The 22,366-nt window shown below is 32.1% G+C and overlaps 2 protein-coding genes across 5 annotated transcripts; one reads left to right on the top strand and one right to left on the bottom strand.

Moving 5' to 3' along the window:
• The first annotated feature begins 2,586 nt into the window (after positions 1 to 2,586).
• On the top strand, positions 2,587 to 10,390 carry LOC101211530 (gamma aminobutyrate transaminase 1, mitochondrial). Of its 3 annotated transcripts, XR_004216101.1 has the most exons (21): positions 2,587 to 2,835; positions 3,644 to 3,765; positions 3,933 to 4,017; positions 4,156 to 4,228; positions 4,749 to 4,846; positions 5,033 to 5,125; positions 5,486 to 5,559; positions 5,653 to 5,691; positions 5,768 to 5,856; positions 5,940 to 6,016; positions 6,100 to 6,174; positions 6,838 to 6,885; positions 6,983 to 7,066; positions 7,147 to 7,234; positions 7,330 to 7,408; positions 7,695 to 7,785; positions 7,868 to 7,946; positions 8,039 to 8,154; positions 8,241 to 8,442; positions 9,813 to 10,126; positions 10,222 to 10,390. XR_004216101.1 is itself a non-coding variant. In XM_004147688.3 (19 exons), exons 1-19 carry the CDS (start codon positions 2,794 to 2,796, stop codon positions 8,310 to 8,312), a joined length of 1,524 nt encoding a protein of 507 aa, XP_004147736.1. In that variant the 5' UTR covers positions 2,587 to 2,793; the 3' UTR covers positions 8,313 to 8,667. The 3 variants fall into 3 exon arrangements, 1 of the variants encoding a protein (XP_004147736.1); XR_004216100.1 differs by having other exon boundaries at positions 9,813 to 10,390; XM_004147688.3 differs by lacking the exons at positions 9,813 to 10,126; positions 10,222 to 10,390 and having other exon boundaries at positions 8,241 to 8,667.
• LOC101220932 (gamma aminobutyrate transaminase 2) lies at positions 9,938 to 17,620 on the bottom strand. Of its 2 annotated transcripts, none has more exons than XM_031884307.1 (20): positions 17,518 to 17,620; positions 14,947 to 15,068; positions 14,788 to 14,872; positions 14,630 to 14,702; positions 14,239 to 14,336; positions 13,570 to 13,662; positions 13,345 to 13,418; positions 13,219 to 13,257; positions 12,923 to 13,011; positions 12,756 to 12,832; positions 12,590 to 12,664; positions 12,389 to 12,436; positions 12,208 to 12,291; positions 12,018 to 12,105; positions 11,845 to 11,923; positions 11,535 to 11,625; positions 11,373 to 11,451; positions 10,727 to 10,842; positions 10,521 to 10,627; positions 9,938 to 10,150 (listed from the first exon to the last, which is right to left on the bottom strand). In XM_031884307.1, the coding sequence occupies exons 1-19, from the start codon at positions 17,566 to 17,568 to the stop codon at positions 10,556 to 10,558; spliced, it is 1,533 nt and encodes a 510-aa protein (XP_031740167.1). In that variant the 5' UTR covers positions 17,569 to 17,620; the 3' UTR covers positions 9,938 to 10,150; positions 10,521 to 10,555. The 2 variants fall into 2 exon arrangements, with proteins under 2 accessions (XP_031740167.1, XP_004147774.1); XM_004147726.3 differs by having other exon boundaries at positions 9,938 to 10,265.
• Positions 17,621 to 22,366: the final 4,746 nt, after the last annotated feature.

Consider the following 22,366-nt stretch of genomic DNA (forward strand, 5'->3'; position numbering starts at 1 on the left):
ATCGAGTTTAGATTGAAAATAACAAAAATACCAAATAATAAACTATCTAATTGTAATTAAGTACAGAATAGTAACAATTATAATAATTCATACTATCTAATTGTCCCACTAAATTATTGGTGAGTCGGCGGTGACCCCAATGCCTTCTAACCCACCCATGACAATTGGAGAGGTTGGTTGCAAAGAGTGATATGTATTATTAGAGGATGTGACAACACAAACAAATATCATTTTTATTATATTGTGATGGTCCACAAGATAGAAAGAAAAATGAAGTAGATCATATCATGAAATGAGAAAAGTATAGAGTATAGAAGTTTGGGAGGTATTTGATAAAGGAAATGACGTCTTGGAGTGGTCAAATTTAATGTTTATTTTATTATAATATGACCAAAAAAATTTTAAAAAAATTGGGGGAAAGAAGAAAAGAAGAATTTTAGTTCTTAATGGTGGGCGACAAAAAAGAATACTAATAATAATGATAACATTAAAACTGACGTGTAATATGATAATGCTAGGAAAGGGTCAATTAGGGTGGCGTGACCTCTAAGTCGTAGAGTTTAGGTTATTGTAAAAAGTGGTTCTAAAACAATATTTTCTAATACACTCAAATAATAATATTTATTAAGTATAATTTCTTTTACTTACATATATCTTTATTCTCTGTTATTATTAAGTGATACAATGTTATTCTTTTTTATTGAAGACAATAACATTTTTATAAACGTAAATAGTTCAATATTTTTTTTGTCATTTATTTTTTCAACTGTTACGATAGAAATTGTGTCTACTCTAAGAAAAATGTAAATAGTTTATTGTTGGTGTGACTATTGACATTCAAAAAATTGATCTGAATGAATTGATACTTGACGGTCGATTTAAGGAAGAGATTTTTAAAAAATCGAACCAACTCAACAAATGGTCCTACCCTCTCTATGGCACGATATAAATATGCATAAGAAAAACAATTTTTTTTAATCAATTAAACCTATGTTTTTCTCTTAAAAAATTTCTCATGTTAATTGGTTCCCACAAACCTTCTGACCAGTGGTGTTCAGTTTTAGTAGATTCAAAGTGTCAAAATAAGTTTTCTTTCTTTAATCTATAATTAGAAAGTATGCTTAACCACAAACAAGACTTGATATTTGGGCATTATAACCACAAAGAAGACTTTTCGGATTTTGATTCTTTCGTATCTTCATACAAAAAATGGAATCATAGCATTAAGAAGTTTTAAACTTTTTAGTACACATATCCGTTACGAGCGGTATTTGGGTGTTTCTGTTTGAGCCGTACGAGACGAAATTCTCATATACGGTTCTCAGAGGGGGGTCCCCTTGGTTTACCTATCTCAATAAAGTGTATGATTGGTTCGAAGAACGTCTTGAAATTCAGGCGATTGCGGATGATATAACTAGTAAATACGTTCCTCCTCATGTCAACATATTTTATTGTCTAGGAGGAATTACGCTTACTTGTTTTTTAGTACAAGTAGCTACCGGGTTTGCTATGACTTTTTACTACCGTCCGACCGTTACTGAGGCTTTTGCTTCTGTTCAATATATAATGACGGAAGCAAATTTTGGTTGGTTAATCCGATCAGTTCATAGATGGTCGGCAAGTATGATGGTCTTAATGATGATCCTGCACGTATTTCGCGTGTATCTTACTGGTGGATTTAAAAAACCTCGTGAATTGACTTGGGTTACAGGTGTGGTTCTGGCTGTATTGACCGCATCCTTTGGTGTAACTGGTTATTCCTTACCTCGGGACCAAATTGGTTATTGGGCAGTCAAAATTGTAACAGGTGTACCGGAAGCTATTCCAGTAATAGGGTCGCCTTTGGTAGAGTTATTACGCGGAAGTGCTAGTGTGGGACAATCTACCTTGACTCGTTTTTATAGTTTACACACTTTTGTATTACCTCTTCTTACTGCCGTATTTATGTTAATGCACTTTCCAATGATACATAAGCAAGACATCTCTAGTCCTTTATAGATAATAGAAATTAGAAATCATAGATTTGTAATTAGTAATTTATGATTACTCAAGGGAAGAAGAGTATTTCATTGCTGCAAATATGGATTATTGAAAAATAAGACATGTATTTGGATATTTCCCTTCAACTCCGTTATAATATAAGAAAGTTAGTTTAGATATTATTTTAATAATGTATTGGTATTTTATAATAAAATTAGTTTAGATATTATTTTAACAATGTATTGGTATTTTAGGATTTTCAATTTAAATTGAGTAATGGTTGTATTCCCTGTAAAATCAACCATAGATTTTAAATGAAAATTATAAAATATAGCGAAATAAATTAAAATCATTTACAAAATATTTCCACTTTCCTTTTAGGCGTACTTCAGTTTTTTTATTTGGTAAATAGTTTTAATTTTGGAATTTTAATAATTATTTTTTAAATAAAGGGTTATGAAAAGGTCAAACACACCATTTTAATTGAATTATAATAAAACAAAACAAAACAAAATATTAAGAGTGAATAATTTTGATTTACATCAATCAACTTTGTTATTTGAAAATGCCCCAAAAATTAGCCGTATGATTGAATAATTTATATACATTTCCGACCATATTAACGCAGCTGGTGGAAGATAAGAACTAAGGATACCCATGAGCAGCTGATTTTGATTCTTCAAAATCTTCCTTAAAATCTACCCCATATTAATTATATACAAAATACGAATCAACTTGTCATTCTCGTCTCCTTTCTCTGCATCCATTTCAGTTTCATTCTTCTTCTTCTCTCTCGAATTCATCTCACCAACAATGGCTATCAATCAACTCCTTCGTTCCACTCTCAGGTCTCAGGTACGTACGCAATTCAATCGTCCTCTTTTCATTTCTATCTTCTGTATTTCCCGATTGCTGATTTGGGTTCTTCATCATTTTCTGGAATTCTATTCACTACCCTTTTCTTTCCTTCTTACCCTTTACTTTTCTTTCTCTGATCGCATCATCACCATCATGATCGTTATTTTTGTTTTCTGCGTGCTCCTCTGGGGGAAAAACGCATCATAGAAGCCTAATTGATGTGGGTTTTCAGTCCTTTTTGTTTTTTTCTTCTCCCCAACTGAGGGGGTTTCTGCTTCTACGATTCCTTCCTTCTTGGGGATATTATTCTTTAATAATAGATTACAGAGTTCTTATCTGGAATCAATAACAAACGTATCTTGGAACTGAAATGTTGGGACTTTTCCCTTGATTATTTTGTTGTTTGTGAAGTTGGTTGTTCGAGTGACGTTCGTTGACTTACTACCAAAAATTTCAGCACCTTAAATCTTATCAATTGATATTCTACCATGAGTTCAAGGGAAATCTTGCTGTCCTTGATTTATAAAGTGATCAAACTGAACTGCTGACTTAAATTCATTCTTTATGGCCCACCTTCTTATATATATTCCTACTTTTCTTTTACCCAAAAAAGTTGAACTACTTTACTTTTATCCCATATTTTATATTGTATTGTCTATCATTTGATATAAACTATGCCAATTACGAACCTGCTTATTGGAATAGTCCAGAAGTTTTTCCTTTATATTTTATGATGGCTCTTTCTTTCGCTTTTAATTTATAAAACATATGATATGACCTTTTATTTTCTTTTTTCTTTTTGCAGTTAGGTACCTTTGCAAAAACCGTTATTTCTTCTGGAAGAGCTTCACAGGAACATGCCATCTTGGCTCCTTTCTTGTCCCGCTTACACAGTACTCAGGCTTCAGCACAAAAAGAGGATTCAGGGTACATTGTGTTAAATTCTAAGTTTTTAGCCCTTACATTATTTATTATGTCCTTGTGTCTTCAAGCATGATTTGTTATAGCAATGCTTCCTTGAATTGCACTTCGTCTACAATAGAACAAAAATTCAATTGAGTTTCTCATTGACCACAAACATGCTTTAAATCCAGGTTTAAGGGGCATGATATGCTTGCGCCTTTTACTGCAGGATGGCAGACCACTGATGTTAATCCACTAATTATAGAAAGATCGGAGGTACCCTTTATGTGTGTTAGAAGCATAATGATTTCTCACAACCCCAATGGATGATAAAAGAGAAGATATGTTCATTAACTAAAAGAACCTTTATTATTATTATTTTTTCATTCTACTTTGAATTCCATGGTGATACAGGGTTCATATGTATATGACATTGATGGAAGGAAGTACCTTGATTCTCTTGCTGGTCTATGGTGCACATCTTTAGGTACCACAAAATAGTTTCATTACCATTGTTGTATCCTACTGGCTGTATGTTCTTATTCTTTAAGAAAATATTTTACTTTAGATTTTTTTCTTTGGTGAGGTACAATAAATGTAGTATGTGCCCTACTAATTGAAACTCTTGGAAACTCTTGTTTTGGATATATTAAAGTTGTGTTTTGACATAGTTCCTCATTGTACATTTTATTATGTTGGGAGTTTAGAAGATATACACTACACTGATATGTAGTACTCAAGACTCATTTGGAATGCTTTAGAACTCTTTAGGTTAAAAAAGTAATTATAATAATAGAAGGATGAAGACTGAGTTCATTAGTTTGACAACCTAAAAGTTTCTTTACTTTTAATTCTCTAAATGATAATCTGCAGTTTGAATCTGGCAAACGTAAAAAGATTGGAGAATTTCTAGGCATAAAATAAACTGAAATTTTAGTATGATCCAACCTTTTCTCCCCATGAATTCTTTGATTTTCTGTCAGTTAAGCGAATTATGGATTTTGTAGGGGGAAATGAATCACGACTTGTGGCAGCTGCAATGAAACAATTAAATACCTTGCCATTTTACCACTCCTTTTGGAATCGTACTACTAGGCCTTCTTTGGTACGCTATGTAACCTTAACTTCTTTTGCTTTCTTTTTACGATAAGAAAATTGACATTTTACCACTCTATTAGAATCATGGTACTGGATCTCCTTTGGCTTCTTTTATAGTCATAAACTTTTTTGCCTTTTTTGTCAATACAAAAACTCGGCTTTTCAATAGTTTGATTCCCTTCATATGTGACAGGATCTGGCAAAGGATCTACTTGAAATGTTTACAGCTAGAAAAATGGGAAAAGTATTTTTTGTGAACAGTGGTTCAGAAGCCAATGATACCCAGGTTCTTTCTACTCCAAACAAGAACTCTATGTTATGCCTTTACTGTCATAACATCTATGTGAGAATTTAAAAATACAACTTTGAGAACATAGTAATATATTTAGGTGCTCAAATTACAGAGAGGAGTTAAGTTATATCCACTAAATTCCTAGTGTATTTAGAAAAAACCTTCATCGTCTTCTTTCACTCCCTAACTTTTTCTCATAATTCAATTTTGATTCATAAATAGAACAAATAAAGGAAGAAAAAAACTACTAAACTGACGTGACTATCAAGGTTTATTTGCTGTTACAGCATTCCTTCGTAAGCTCTATAAGGAAGCAACCAATTAATTCATTTTGTGCTTAAATACATGTAATAGGTCAAGCTGGTGTGGTACTATAACAATGCACTTGGAAGACCTGATAAAAAAAAGTTCATTGCTCGCTCAAAGTCGTAAGCTCCAATCACTTGGTTAATGTTGATTTGTGTCATTTCCTTTGTTCTGTTCAATTAATTTTCCTTTCATTGGATTCTTCTATTCAACAGTTATCATGGTTCAACATTGATATCAGCTAGTCTTACTGGGTAAGTTAAATGAAAAGGAAATATACCTTATATCTCTTGTCAAAAGAAACAGTCTCTCAAATATGTTTTTCCACAGCCTTCCAGCTTTGCACCAGAAGTTTGACATTCCAGCTCCATTTGTTCTGCACACTGATTGTCCACATTACTGGCGTTTCCATCTTCCAGGTTACTACCTATTCTTGGATGTACATTTAGCTCACTTTTTTATTTTTCTTCCTGCCATTAACTTGAGAACCTGCTTATGTCAGGTGAGACAGAGGAAGAGTTCTCAACCAGACTAGCCAAAAACTTAGAAGACCTTATAATCAAGGAGGGACCGGAGACGGTAAAACTTGAATAGTGTACTTCAAGTTAGAATGTGATACCATAATTGACCCTTTCTCACCTTTGTCTGGTTTTTCACTTCAGATTGCTGCATTCATAGCTGAACCTGTCATGGGGGCCGGTGGTGTGATTCCTCCACCAGCTACTTATTTTGAAAAGGTAAAATTCTGGAAGTAAAAGCATGCAGCAGTAAGACTTTCCTTGTTTAGCTGCCTATTCTTTTTTTGTTTTTTTTTTCTAATTATGTTCTTGTATTTCTTTTTTTTTTGTCTTTTTATATTTAGGTTGCTCTAGTTGTTTGTTTTGATTTTCCTTTGATAAGATGATTACATAAATATTGAAGGAGCGTCAGTGAGATGTCAAAATTAGAATAGTATTCTTTGACTAATAATAAGAAGGAACAAAAAAGAAAGAAGAAAACTCTAAACTGTGAAGATATTTAGGAAAAAGTTAATTTATTAACACTTGCATTAATCTTAATTATGAGGATTGGCTTATTGAGGTGATTACTTGAATAAATTCCATCAACTTCACTATCTTACGGTACAGTAGGCTTATGCACTGTTCATTTCCTTGCGGTGTTATGATGGTAAACCTTCACAATGGCCGTGCAAGTCAGTTTTTATAATACCTGAAAGGAAAAGTAAAAGGCATACAGAGTACCCAAAAGTCATTAAAGATTAGCACTTAAAGATGGACTGACGGATGAATTAACATTGTCTAAATATGATTAATGTTTTGATTATTGATGTAAATTCTTTCCAATAATACTAATAAGGAAAATATCAAGGGAAGATTGAAGTATTTTTTTTTGATATGTAGATCCAAGCTGTGGTCAAGAAGTACGATATACTTTTTATTGCCGATGAGGTACTTGCTAATTGCAATTTTTGTCTTCACCATCTCACTTTAATTACAGTAATGGTTTCAATATAAACCAGGATCTGTCTTCAACATTTTTTTATAGGTCATATGTGCCTTTGGAAGACTAGGGACAATGTTTGGATGCGATAAATACAATATTAAACCAGATCTTGTATCTCTTGCAAAGGTAAAGTTCGACTATATTCAACTTTAGCAGATATCTTATTTAGTCTAGGCTTTTCACTGATAGTGGATTGGACTTCGTAGGCACTTTCCTCGGGTTACATGCCTATTGGAGCTGTTATTGTGAGCCCCGAAATCTCTGATGTGATTCACTCTCAAAGCAACAAGCTAGGTATATTGCTTTTACTAGAAACTAGTTAATCATTGTTAATTATCTTCCACTCCAATGACTTACCTATTTTTTTTGCTCAATAATTTTACTTCTAGGTTCCTTTTCTCATGGATTTACTTATTCTGGACACCCGGTGGCATGTGCTGTTGCAATTGAAACACTCAAGATTTATAAGTACGTTCCTACTCCTGGGCTTGAGTTTTACTTTTTATTGACTGAGAAATCTTAAAAGTGGACAAACCTTTCAAAGATCTAGCATTTTATAATACAAGAAAACTACAAGTTCATCAAGATGGTCTTATTTTCTATTGATTCAATTGATGTTCTTGTTCGAGGATGAAATCATGTTTTAAAATAGAGAACATATTAAACTTTTATGATAAAATCCACATGTAGGATTCAATGCATATATTTTAAACTACCATATTATTGGTGCTCAGTTCGTTGCGTTGCCTTGTAGGGAAAGGAATATTGTGGAGAAAGTAAATAGCATCTCCTCAAGATTTCAAGATGGTCTAAAAGCTTTCTCTGATAGCCCTATTGTTGGAGAGGTAAAGAGAGTTGCTCTTTGTAATTAAGTTTGACTTGAGAATTTGAGGCATCGTTAGTTCTTCAACCACTATTACTTTGCAGATACGGGGGACTGGCTTGATCTTAGGCACAGAGTTTGTAGACAATAAATCACCAAATGATCCATTCCCTCCTGAATGGGGTACGTTTTATGTAATTCTCATTGTTAGTGATGCATGTTGATGACTTATATAACACATATATTTATGTGTTATTTCTTGTTATGTGCAACAGGAGTTGGGGCATATTTTGGAGCCGAATGTCAGAAAAATGGTATGCTAGTACGTGTTTCAGGGGACACTATAATGATGTCTCCACCATTTATCATCTCTCCTCAAGAAGTTGATGAGGTATCACTGAAAGCTAATAATGTCACGATTGAGAAGTTTCAATACAAATCTTTTGTTGGAATTTGATCCACTGTTTTTGTTTCCAGTTAATCAGCATTTATGGGAAGGCACTGAAGGCTACTGAAGAAAGAGTGAAGGAATTGAAGGCTCAGAGGTAGCTCCAAATACTTCACAACAAATGGCCTGAGGGAACCAAGTCTCGAGGAACAAAGAAGACGTCCTTGTCCCTGATGGCCAAATGCTTGATGGTGGCGAAAAGTTAATGAGCTTGTGTCTAAGACATGAGCGGTACGTTTGCAATCTCTCCCCCACCCCCACCCCCCCCCCCCCCCCCCCCCCCCCCCGTTTAGATTTGTGAGTCAACTACTTAATTCTTTAGATAGTTTTGAATAAATTATAAAAGCAGCTTGATATGGATTTCAATGTAAAAATTGTTCTTTTTCAGATATATTTCTTATAATACAAGCTCTTAAGATATTGAATGAAATACCCATGAGAAGTGTTGGTTTCAAATGTTTATGTTTATACATACTTTGGAAAAAGCAATCTGGGATTATGTTTATCAAACTGGAAGAAAAATAATTATGGAAGGCACAGCAATAGTCAGTTGTTATTGAGTCTGAAGGAAAAATGATAAACAAAATTTTCATATGGATAAAGAAACACAGTGAAATTGTAGAACTCCATAACAAGTTTCTTAGTTGTTTGTGGAACAAACTCATCTTCAAGGTACAACTTGAATGGTGAAAATATCTTAGTATTTATCATAGATATCACTGTGAAACACGGCCAACAATTTGTAACAAACTGTAAATGGTAAAATGTTTGATTTTGTTGACCTAGGCTTGTTGAATGTTTCAACCACAATCTTGGATTTAGGTTGAGTTTTAATTAAAACCGAGCTAAATGACCCTGCTTGACCATATTTTTAAAATTATCTGATGTCTTTGAAATTTAGAAATTAGTTTTTACTTGATTTATGAACTTCTAGTATTGTCTTCATCACGTTCATATACTTTAGGAGTTTGTAATAAATGGTTAAATTTTCAATTTTGTATTACAAACACCACCAACCAAGTTCTTTTTCTTTTATGATTTACTTACTACTATTATTATTTTAACTTAAATATTTGAGTGGGTCGATGGAGATGATTGATAGAGTTGGTCACCTAGATGTCGAAAGTGATCAATGGAGTTGATTGTTGGAGATAGTTTTAGAGGTGGTTGTCAAATTGTCATCACAGTGACTATTGTTGGAATTGGTGTTCGAGATGGTTACTGGAGATGATTGTCAGAGTCGGCCACTAGAGGTAGCTGTCAGAGAATGTCACGGAAGATGATTACAATTAGTTGTCGGCGGTGACCAAATATTGAAGGAAGGATGAAAGATAAACATGGAAAGATGAAGTTTATCGATTAAGGTGCAAACAATTGAGTTATTTAACTTCCAACTTGTGAAGTTGGTAGGTCCTCTTGCCAATGCTCCACCCTCTTAGTCTTCTTTTTGCCCTATTCCTCTTTCCCCAATTGCGAAGGTGTAATTGGCCATACTTTCACTAGAGTGGTCGTGGGGTGTCAAAAAGGGATCGGAGTGTCGGGTGTGTGTGAACGTTGCAGAGTGATTGAACAGTGTCAAAAGGTTTTTTTTTTTTTTGCAGAGGGGTCGCAGGCTCATCGGCGAGAGAGAGGAGATCGAGTGAGAATCAAGAACGAGATGCTCAATTTATATGCACGATGTTCCGTTTTGGTTATTTCACCCAAATAAGCGAAAGAGCAAAAATACTTGAAAATTTAAAAAGTAGTAGGTCATAGAAACTTAAAATCAAAGCATCGAGTCTCCAATACAGATTTAGTGAGAAAGAGGAAGGAAGGGAAATTGGATGAACCGCAGGAAAAGAGGTTTCCAATGCTGGGGATTGTTGCAGCTGCAGCCATCACTTTTTACGCCATAAGCTTTTTAAAGCTTCGACAGGTACACCTTTCTTCAACTTCATCCCTATTTTCATTTTTCATACCTTTTAGATCGGGAGAATGTAAAGAAATCGTTCAAAGATTTGAATGAATCAGAGAATCAAAAGGGAGGGTGTCTGATGATTTCGCAAGATGGAAGGCTGAAAAGGGAAAAGGAAGCTTTAAAGACGATAATTTTCTGTGAGATAATTTGCCTCTTTTACAAACCTTTCATTTCTTATTTTGCTATGTCTGTTAAGGATTCAATAAAGGTTGCTTTTATTCATATCAAGCTGCTTTTATTCACCATACCATCATTATCTTAAGAATCTAGCAATGTAGAGTGACATTTTCTCAACTACATCCAAGGCTTTTTTTTCTTTAAGACACAAGTTGATCCAACTATTGACCAATACCTTCAAGTCCTTGCTTGTCTTTTAACTATTGGCAGCTACTTCTGAGCCTTCAATTGCTTCACTCTTTCTTCTGTAGCCTTCAGAGCTTTCCCAAATGTGCTGATTATCTGCAAATTACAAAAAGAGTCGGATATTAAATTCCTACAAACCATGTGGAATTGATACTCAATATAAACATGTTATTCTTAGCTTTCATTTCATGATACCTCATCAACTTCTTCAGGAGATATTATCAGTGGCGGAGCCATTGATATATTATCCCCTCCAGCTCGTACTATCAAACCATTTTTCCGACATTCAGCTCCAAAATATTTGCCGAGTCCTGTTTATATCATTCACATAACAGGCTATAAGCACAAGTATGACTCTGTTAAATCAAGATATATCTACTATTTTCCTAGATTTGTAATTTTGAGATTCAGCTGATTCAAAATTATCTAGATTCGTAAGCTGCAGGCAGTGTTGAGATCCCACATTGGAAAAAACCAGGGTCTTCACACTCCTTATGTAATATATGAGTTATTCTTCTTATTATCAAATGGTTTTGGGATGAAATCCCATGCTATATGGAATTTGATTCAAGAATTGTGAACCCAGGAGGCACCATCTTGAAGGACATATCGAAGATCCCATGCTGGAAAAATCAAGAGGATATCACTCTTCACAAGATATATAGGTCATTCCTTTTAATACCAGTTGGTTGATATTGAACTTTTTATCTCTTTTTTTTTTCAGGCCAGGATTATTTGACCTAAATTATCATATATATATATATATATATTTCAAGACATACTCTATTAAGATATAAAACATAAGATGAATTACTAACAATGTGAACTACACAAAACATACCCCATTCAGGAGGGAAGGGGTTATTTGCTGATTTATTTTCTGCCAAATCTATGCCTGACACCAAGCCAGTCCCCCTTATCTGCAAAATCAAAATTGTTGAGGAACTAAAGATGCTTCAATTTCATAAGTCATACTTATTTACTAGAACAACACTCTCTTTACCTCTCCAATGATAGGGCTATCAGAGAAAGCTTTTATTCCCTCTTGAAATCTTTGGGAGATTCTATTTACTTGCTCCACAATATTCCTTTCCCTACAAGGATCAAAATGTAATTACAAACTTACCCACATTTTATATGAGAGTTCACGTCGGAAAAATTGCGTATTTTACTTCAAGTCATGATAGTATTCTCAAACAAAGACATCCAAGGAACTAAATAGTTGGGCTGATCCAAAAAATGAATAGATCTTTGAAACCTTTGTCCACTTTAAGGTTTCTCTGTCATTCTAAACAATAAAAAGGTAGACGTACTGGTAGATCTTGAGTGTTTCAAGTGCAACAGCAGATGTGACCGGGTGTCCAGAATAAGTAAATCCATGAGAAAAGCAACCTGGAAGTAATATTAATGAAGAAAAAGAATAGGTAAGTTACTGGTCATGAAGATTATTAAATGTGATCAACAAGGTTATTGTATAAGTAGCTACCTAGCTTGCTGCTTTGAGATTGAATTACATCAGAGATTTCAGGGCTCACCAGAACAGCTCCAATAGGCATGTATGCTGATGAAAGTGCCTGAAGAGAGCAACACATTGACTTGGTTCAGGCTCAATGAAAACAATGAAAAGCTTAAACTAAGCAAGATATTTGCTAAACTTGAATATGTTGGAACTTCACCTTAGCAAGAGATACAAGGTCCGGTTTAATATTGAATTTATCACATCCAAACATTGCCCCTACTCTTCCAAACGCAGATATTACCTATACAAAAAAATATTGAAGACAACTCCTTTACATTGAAATCATTCTTGTAAACAAGGCAAAATGATGAACCCAAAAACTTTAATTACCGAAGTACCTCATCAGCAATAAAAAGTATATCATACTTCTTAAGCACAGCTTGGATCTGCAATATGAATAAGAAATACAACATTCCTCTCTTTAGATTTTGCTTATTAGAAAGAATTTACATCAAAGAATAGAAAGCTAGACAAGAATAGTCTTGTTGCTGAATGCTTATTGTGCAAATTTAAGTAGTTGATGATGCCAAAGAGCTTACCTTTTCAAAATAAGTAGCAGGCGGAATAATTGCACCACCAGCTCCCATGATAGGTTCAGCAATGAATGCAGCAATCTGAAGTGGAAAACCAACACAGGAGAGAAAGAGTTAAATAAGATATCATGTGATCATATTTTTATTCAAAGTAGAGTATTCAAGTTTTTACTGTCTCTGGTCCCTCATTAAGTATAAGGTCTTCCATGTTTTTTGCTAATCTGGTTGAGAACTCTTCCTCTGTCTCACCTGATATAACGTAAGGATGCTCTGAAGTTAATGGCTGGAAATTAAATAAAAGAAAGTGAACTATGTGTATAACCTATAATAGATTATAACCTGGAAGATGGTAACGCCAGTAATGTGGACAATCAGTGTGTAGAACGAATGAAGCTGGAACGTCGAAGTTCTCGTGCAAAAATGAAAGGCTGTGGTAAAAGCAAAATAATGTCAGTCTCATCAATAGACTCGTTGCTCAAAGGTCGGTTCAAGCCTAGCTCTGACTTGATTCTACCTTGCCCAAATTCATAATTTGACTGCATATTTGGATCAACCCGTCGAACCATGTGCAGTGAACATCAATGGGTTAGAGCCGATCCAATAAAGAGAGGTACAAGAGATGTAATTTAACTTACCCTGAAAGACTGGCTGCTATGAATGTTGTACCATGATACCTGTTGGATAGAAGGGTAGTGTAGTGAGAAAAAGAACAATTTATTAAATGGTACAGATCAACTTCATCCAAGTGAGTTAGAGTTTACCCTTTTGAGTGAGAAATGAACTTTTTCTTTTTTGGCCTTCCAAGTGCATTGTTATAGTACCATACTATCTTCACCTATTACATGTTTTGTAAACACAAAATGAATTAATTTGTTGCAAAGTTTTTAAACCCTGATGTTGATCTAATAGTGTTTTCTCTTTTTGTTTGATCTGTTTATTCCTATAGAAATCAAAACTAGAAAGTATGTGTTTGGAGTAGAACGAACCTGAGTATCATTAGCTTCTGAACCACTATTTGTAAAAAACACTTTTCCCATTTTTCTAGCTGTAAACATTTCAAGTAGTTCCTTTGCCAGATCCTATCATTTATGAGAACATGAAGAAAATACTGAGAAACAAATCAAAAGAAGTTTAAAAAGGTCAAGGTTCATAGAAAATTTGAAAACAAAAAGTTAAATGAAAACATTGAAATATGTGCTTGGTAGTATGTATAAAAATTGGATTCTAATTAAACAATGTCGATAATGTATAAAACTATTTGTACTTGCGCACACTTGTTTGTTAGGTTGATTATAAACTACTATTTATGAACATATTTCTCTTTAAACTTTTTTTTTTGTATAATTGTTATTTTGCAATATTTTACCAATTACAATACATTACATGATACGTATCTTAATTTTAATTTTCAAAATGAAACAAGTGGTTTTTTACCTGGAAAATGAGTTGAGTTTATAGCAAAAGACATTGTATTTCTAAAATTTGTCTTTTTTTTTATTATTATTAAAAATAGTTTTGTTTAAATTTAAAATTTTAAAATATATATAAGTATACTAGAAACACAAAAAGTAACAATTCTATAGGTTAGAATCTAAATTATCATATATTTACTAAACATTGTCAACCAAACTTGTCCTAAGGTTACGTTCGCATACCAAAGAAGGTTGGGTAGTATGATTCCAAAAGGAATGGTAAAATGGCAAGGTATTTAGTTGTTTAGTTGCAGCTGCCACAAGCCGAGATTCATTTCCTCCTACAAAGAAAAAAACAAGTCTATTTGATATTTTGAATGATCAAGTAAAAGTCTAGTGTTTAATCATCTTTTCAATTTTTAACTTTCAACGCTTTTAAAAAATTGCAAATATGATCAATTCTATTAATAATATTGTGATAGATATAGTCTACTGTACGAACGGGATTTGAATTATGTTAATATTGTAGTAAATATGCTAATACATTCGCTTTATGACGACTTCTTAATGCATGAGGGTGATATGAACCATATCCAAAACCGAAACAATAGTGAAATTGTTTACTGTGATATACCTAAGGCTGTGCACCATAGACCAGCAAGAGCATCAAGGTACTTCCTTCCATTATTGTCATATACATATGAACCCTATATCAACATGGAATTCAAACTATAATTTTAAACAAATCTAATGTTAACCAAAACCAAAATGAAGAGATATGTAGAAGGATACCTCAGATCTTGCCATAATCATTGGACCAACATTGTTGCTCTCCCATCCTGAAGTAAAAGGTGCAAGCATATCATGCCCTTTCACCCTGTAATTAAATCATGAGTCAAATTCTTAGCAAAATTTCAAAAACAAAACTAAAATTGGTATGAGTTGTTATACTTGGGTTCCTTTTCTTGTGCTAAGGCTTCCGTGCCGTGAAAGCGAGACAAGAAAGGAGCTAGGATGCCATGGTTCTGTGAAGCTCTTCTACACAAAGTTACCACTTTTGTGAAGGTACCCAACTGCAATAAAAAGAATAAAAGATGTGTTTCATAATTGTAATTGCATATTAAGCCACCAAAGAAGGTAATAATAGCACATAATATGCTCGTGGACGTGATTGTCATTTCAAACTTGTCTCCCTTCTTAAATTATGATGTTCATGAGTTATATATGTGATTGCATATATATATATATATATATATATAGATATATAGATATAAAACGTCCATTTGTGTAATAACTTCAACTAAAATATTTGAATTATGATGTTCATGAGTTATATATGTAATTGCATATATATATATATATAACTTCTTATTGTGTAATAACTTCAATTAAAATATTTGTATATGGGACAAATTAGATATGAGTATTTGTTTAAACATATCTCTTATTATTAGATATTATTAGATAGTGATGTTTCATATCTATAATCTTACAGGAATGAGATCTTAATTAGTAAATCTGAAATTTGCTAAAATTTAAATTTAAATTCAAGTGTATTCTTTTTTCAGTATTTTTTTTAAAAAAAGTAGAAATAAATTTTTTTAACATTATTATCCCTTAAATAAATAAATGATATTGGATGTTGAAAATAAATTTCCATTAGCAAGATCTAATATGGAGATCTTAATAAAAAAAAATATTAAGGTCTTAATTCGACACAAATTTCAATAAAAATACCAATAAAATATATGGATATTTTGTAAAAATTATAAAAGGAAAATAAGTTAAAATTAGTAAATAAATAATTTGTGATTTTTGAAAAGGAAAATATTTTATTGCTCTTTTAAGCAAGTTAACTTGATATATATAAATGACGATCACATTTTGTTGCTCATTTTATGTTTTTAAAATTTTTCTACCGTATATTATAAATATCAAATTAAATATTTTCATATGTCAATAAAATTTTAATATTATCTCTCACGAGAGAGTGAAAAAAAATGTTATCGAATTTATTTCATGACTTTTAACTTATAAATAAATGAGAAAGAAAACATAGTTACATGAACCATGGCTTATTAAAAGATAGATATATTATATTATTATAGAAATGAGGAAAATAAACCAAAGTGTTTTAACATTTTTTATGAGGATGAATATAATATTTAAAATATAAAATTATAAAGATGAAAAAGCAAACCAGTTTTGAAGTTAATTTTATAAAAATAAGAAGATTGAGATTGAGAACAAATGTTATTCAAACAACCAATTTTACAAATCTCAACAAATAAAATAAAATAATTGAAGGGAAAATATTAGCTCACAATGTTATCGTTGTAAGCTAAAGGACAAAATAATCATTATCATCAAACACGTTACTCACACGAATGTACTCGAGAAAAACAGTTGTATTAATTACAATATGTTCTTTTTAAAAACATTTTGCTATAGTTATAATTTTTCTTTTTAATATGACAATGGTAAAATGAAAGAAGAGCAATCCTTCCATCGAATTCAAGTCAATTACTACCGAGTTAAAGTGAATTTAATTTAATATTGTAATTGTAATTCTTTAACAATATAATTAATGTTATTTTATTCACACGGCTCACTTATGGTGTGAATAAATTGGAAATATTAAATCTATACGAGTAATGTGTGAACTTTGTGGTTCCTAACAAATGAAAAGGGTATTGCACTAGCATTATAAATTTATTATGTAAGTTTGTTATTACGGTACAATTAAATATATTCTCCTCGTATCTAGAGATGTTGTTTTCTTTAGGGAGAGTTGGAAACAAGAATGGAAGAAAAGGTGAGAGAGAAAGATTCTCACTAAGCAAAACATTTCTCTTGATCTATCTTGTGGACATACAAATTATAATAAGGCTAAGGGTGATTTCTTTTTCCAATAATATGTGGCGTGGAGAAAAATCAAACCTTTGATTTCAAGATTTATAGTACAAACACTATTTTAGTTTAACTATGTTGATCATTTTGTCAATATTGAGATCAAATGTTCCATTACCTATCCCACGTATTGTAAAAGAAAAAAAGGAGTATTGTCGTGAAAATCCCAAGAACTACGATATTTTCTTCATTTTTCCAACAACGAGAATACAATATCAACCACGACTACAAGAGATCATAATAGGAAAGAAAGTTAGAAAACATCAATCATGGATAACCGATTGACTTGATTCTAAACAGAACATCTGTATGACCAACCGTAACCAAACCACTTAGCTTTAGTTTCACACAACACACACAAAGTCAAAACCGAACTCCTAGCTAGACCAAACCCAACTGTGAATTTTGGTCTATTTGATCGGATGATACTTAGCTTGCACCCTAACTCAGCTATTGAAGATTGCGTTTGTTAAAAAAAGGGTTGTCAATAGATATTGAAGAAATACAAAAAAGAATGATGAAAAACATAAAGTATTGCAGCCATAAGAGAAAGGTTAAGAAGAGGGAGAAGAAGAAGAAGAAGAAGAACACTGTTTAAAATATTATAATCACCTGAGAGTTATTGAGAGTGGAATTACGAAGAAGTTGATTGAGGATTGGCATTGTGGGATAATTTTATGCTCTTCACTCATAATATCATACTTCTCTTTATATACACACAAACTTATAATTAATTATGTATATGTGAATGAGAAGGGTCCTGTATCACAAAAAAAAAACAACCACTAACTTACAAAATTACTATACCTCCCAATATTTCTTTCAATATTAAAATATAATATATAGGAAAGTTTTGAAATTAAAGTTGAAGTTTGAAACCAAATCTCAATTAAATATTTATTACTAAAATCACATTAGATTTACATTTTCCTTTTTCTAATTTAACCTAACCAACACGTGATCCACTTCTTAATTACTTTAATTATATTCTCTCATCGACTTTTTAAATTAAATTAAACTTTTTTAACTATCTTATTTGTTAAATAATATTTAAAGTTTTTTCGAGATGCCTTCGATCTTATTATTTGCAAGAAGTATAATAGGAGAATTCAGATTATTAGATCTTACATTTTGTGTAAAGATTAGTTAGTGTCAAGTAGATCCTTAATTCACAATTATGACTATTCAATCTTCTCATTGTAAGTACAGAAAAAAACCGATGTACTAAAAAATCTAAAAGTCACATGTTCTTTTGGTAAGAGGATTTGTTATTTTCCTACGACGAAGATAAAATCGTTGTGTTATTCTCTCAAGTCTTCTTTACTATCATCCATTCTCATAATCTTACGTAATTATCACCATACTATATATTCGACCATCTAGTCCTTTTCACAACACATATTAATTCACTTTTTTCTTATGATACAAACTTTTTTTCTCTTTATCTATCAAATTTTGGTGAATAAAAACAATTATATTTTGATATTTCTTAAATCAAGAAATTATTCAATAAAAGTGTGTGTTTGTATACTATAGGAATAAAACATTGAATAAATATTTTAAGGTCGTATACAGATAATATACAAAATATATGAATGTAGATCCAATACCCATTAAATTAATGAATAATTTTTGGGAGAAGAGTAGTGTGGTTTGGTGGATGTGTGTCCCAGACTCCCAATAAATGTTCAACAGAATAATTGGGCTATCTTAGAATATAATGAAATTAATTTACTATTATTATTATTACTACTTTTGTAGCTTTTCCAAGACAAGATCCAAATAAATAAATGTGATGCAGTGATTCATAATGCACTGTGAAGTGCAAATTTGGTTATTTTTAGGAAACTCCATTGATGCTGATTAGGAAGGGCAATGGATTGTTTTCACTTTCCATTTTCAAATAATTGTTCATAGTAATATTTTTTTAAAAAAATAGATAGTTGTTATAAGAATATATTGAACTAATTAATTAGGATATGTGTGTTGGGCAAAAATGATCTAATATTAATATTATGATAACTACTCTGGTTGATTACAGTGGCATTAGCTAGGAGGTTTAGGGTTAATAAATGTGAGGCCATGCTAACAGTTTTAGGTGCTCAAGAAATTTACCAAATCACACATTTGTGTAACAATTAATTATTACCCAGTTGTTGTAAATAATTCAAATATATCATAGAAGACATAAACAGATTCTTTGGGAGCTCAAACCCTCACAAAGTCACAATCTGACAGTCATACTCACTACTCTTACTGTATTATAAAAGAAATGGACCATCCCATTCCCCTGCAGGGTTATTCGGAAAAGTAGTGTGTGGTTGTAAGAATAAATTGGATAAAAACAGAGTTGGTTTTGAAACATTTTAGTATTACTTGAAGCTAAAAGGTGTCTTCTGCACAAACAATAAAATAAAAGAATTGGCCACTGAATGCGAATGCATCACCCCCACTCTGATCTCTTTTCCTCCTTCACCCATGCTTCTCTTACCTTATCATCAATATTGTTATTTTTCTTATATTCTTTTTTCTTCTTTCTTATCGTTCTTCTTCTTCTTCCTGTTATTGTTATTTTTCTTACTGTCGTTGTTCTCTTCTTATTATTTCTACTGTTAATAATAAGATTTAAATTTTATCTTGGCCACTAGTTTTTATATTTTATTTCATTTTGATTCTTGATGATAGAACTAAGTCATGCACAGCGGAAAAAGAATCGAATTTCTACCCTAATTGCCACAATTAACATGTAACCATAAACTAATCAAATTAGGGTTTTAAGAAGTATTACCTTTGAAGCTTACAAAAGGTTTGATGTCTTCTTACCAATTCTACCCGAGACCACCACTAGTACTCAACTGCTATCCTCTAGACAAAGAACCGGGTTGTGGGACCCAATTTTGGTGTAGAAAGTAATGGAGATAAAATGAGATTGGAAGCTTTCTTTTTTCTTTTGTTGAGATTATGAAAATGATAAAAGAGGCAAAAGTCCTTCAACATTTGAAAACATCTCTATTTATAGCCTAATTACATGCAAAAATGCATGCAATTCAATTGCCAAATCTCAACACCTAATATTCCACTAACAATTAGTGGAACTTAGTGGGCTAGGTGTCTATATCTCATATAGCCACATATCCCACTAAGAGTTAGTGGGATTATCCAACAAAATGTTGGATTTTCCCACTAACTTAGTCCAAGGGTAAAATGGTCATTAGATTTTCCTAGTCAAAAGTCAAACTTTGACTTTGCTAAGTCAAAAGTCAATATTTTGACTTTTTACCATTTTGTCCGTCTTGACTAATTCCAACCTCCCGAGCATGAATCCGCATTCATTTTTCCAAAATTCAAATCACATTTGAATATAAGGCCGGTCAAAGTTTGACTTTTCAAAGTCAAAAGTCAACATTTTGACTTTTTACTATTTTTGACCAATTCCGAGCTTCTTAGTATGAATCCACATTCATACTTATAGTATGTAAAACATAAAGCTCTATTTCTAATTAGAAGACCGACGATTATATCACTGTATATGTCGGTTTTCCTTTCTTCTCCCTATTCGAACAATTCGACTTATTTCATCACACTGTTCTAAGTTTAATCCATATGAGCTAGCAGAGGAACCTAATGGACCTATAGATCATGGGCTCCAACGATTCAAGATTAACTAGCTAAACTCTTTTAAACCGAGTTAATCAACATTCGTTAACTAACGGGTCATTCCACTAAAGTCCCGTAGTTGCACTCCCCTCACTATAGATATATTTGTGTCCATTTGATAAAACCATAATCAGTAAGTTAATCCTTCACAGGTTGCTCGTAACCTTGGCTGGGTCAAAATACCGTTTTACCCCCAAGATTACATCTTGCTCCTTAAGTCCCACTAATCCACTATTGAACAATTGGTTTAAGGTTCAACCTATAAACTTAATCCCTCTCGGGCCAATGAGAGGGTGGGGCCCCTTGTTCAAGACTTGGATTCAGTGCTTAAGAGAGCAACCTATCTACTAACCCTAAAGCGGGTAGGAGTGAATTCCATCTTGTACCCTATGTTCCCAGCTATCCACCCGATCTTACCCCTGAAATGGGAGGCTTATTGGGCCAACGCTGATGAGCTGCCCTCACCTATGCAGATCTAAGGATAATCTCGTATGAACAGGAGTTCATAGTTAACTCAGGATTAAGACTAAGTTACCTAGGTCATCAATAATTGAGATAGTCAGTTTTAAACAGTAAACGGTGTTATAACGTAAAAATGACTAATTCATGGTTCAGTCTTATGTAAACATTTTACATAGGATGCCCCCACTTTCATGTCTCTACATGAACGGTTAGGATCATATCGTTTGTACTACAAAGTGGGCCGCATCCATAGTCTCTCAAAATAAGGCGCCCAACCTTTATTTCATATACTATAGACTATTTAGGCTATATACTCGAACTTGATCCACGTTTATGTTTACACATAAAGTTCAAGTTTATTCAAAAAATAGCCTTGGAACTTTGATTTATTGGATTTAAGATTATAATATTTTAATTTCTCAATAACAACTTTATTGAATAGAATATGATTTACAAACTACGAGTTTTAGGACAAAAAATTCCAACACTTGAAAATTTAAAAAACGTTCATAAATTTTTTAAAAGAATCTATTTTAGTCTATGTTGTTAAGATTCCGTTAACTTTCTAATGAATTGATAAAGTGACTTCTATATTTGGATAACTAGATTGTCAAATAAAATAATCACTTTTAATAATTTAAGTATTAATTTTAAACTCAAAATATCACTTGGACTCTAAAATTAATATGTTGATGGTCATTATTTTAGCCTAATGTCATTCTATTTCGCTTTCTCATATAATATGTTACATGCAATATTCATCTACATACAACAATTTTAGTGCCTCAAGTTCATGATATTTTGTATTTCATTAAGGTGTATTTTTTTTTTCTTTCTCTCAATTTTTTTTTTTTTGTGATACATTGTAAAAATATTTATCTGTAATTTGCCCATTGTTGCGAAAGAGGTTAATTTAGTAAGTGTCATTTTTTTCAATTTAAGCACTTGAAGGTAGTTAATTGTAGTATGTATCTCTAGTAGAATTCTTTTAGTCATCATAGTCTATCTTTTTTATATATTTTGCTATAACTATAGTTGTTTAAAAATGTTGTTACATTCATACTTAATAAGTAATATTCTTAAAAGTTCTATTCAATGCAATTATTCAAATGAAAAATATAGCCATTAATGTAATAAAATGAAATGTAAGAGAGTGTTTTAGTCCAAAACATTTCATAAAGATATACCCTTGAATTTTTAATATAGGTAGAATTTAATCATATTCTTTTTCTCAAGTTTGAATTTTCTTTACTGAATTTTTATAATTAATCTAGCATGTGTAAAATTTTAATTATTTTTTCCTTATTATATTGGGTTTGCTTATTTTTTTGGGAAAACTTTA

This window comes from Cucumis sativus, chromosome 4, assembly GCF_000004075.3.
Source record: "Cucumis sativus cultivar 9930 chromosome 4, Cucumber_9930_V3, whole genome shotgun sequence".
Taxonomy (NCBI): Eukaryota; Viridiplantae; Streptophyta; class Magnoliopsida; order Cucurbitales; family Cucurbitaceae; genus Cucumis; species Cucumis sativus.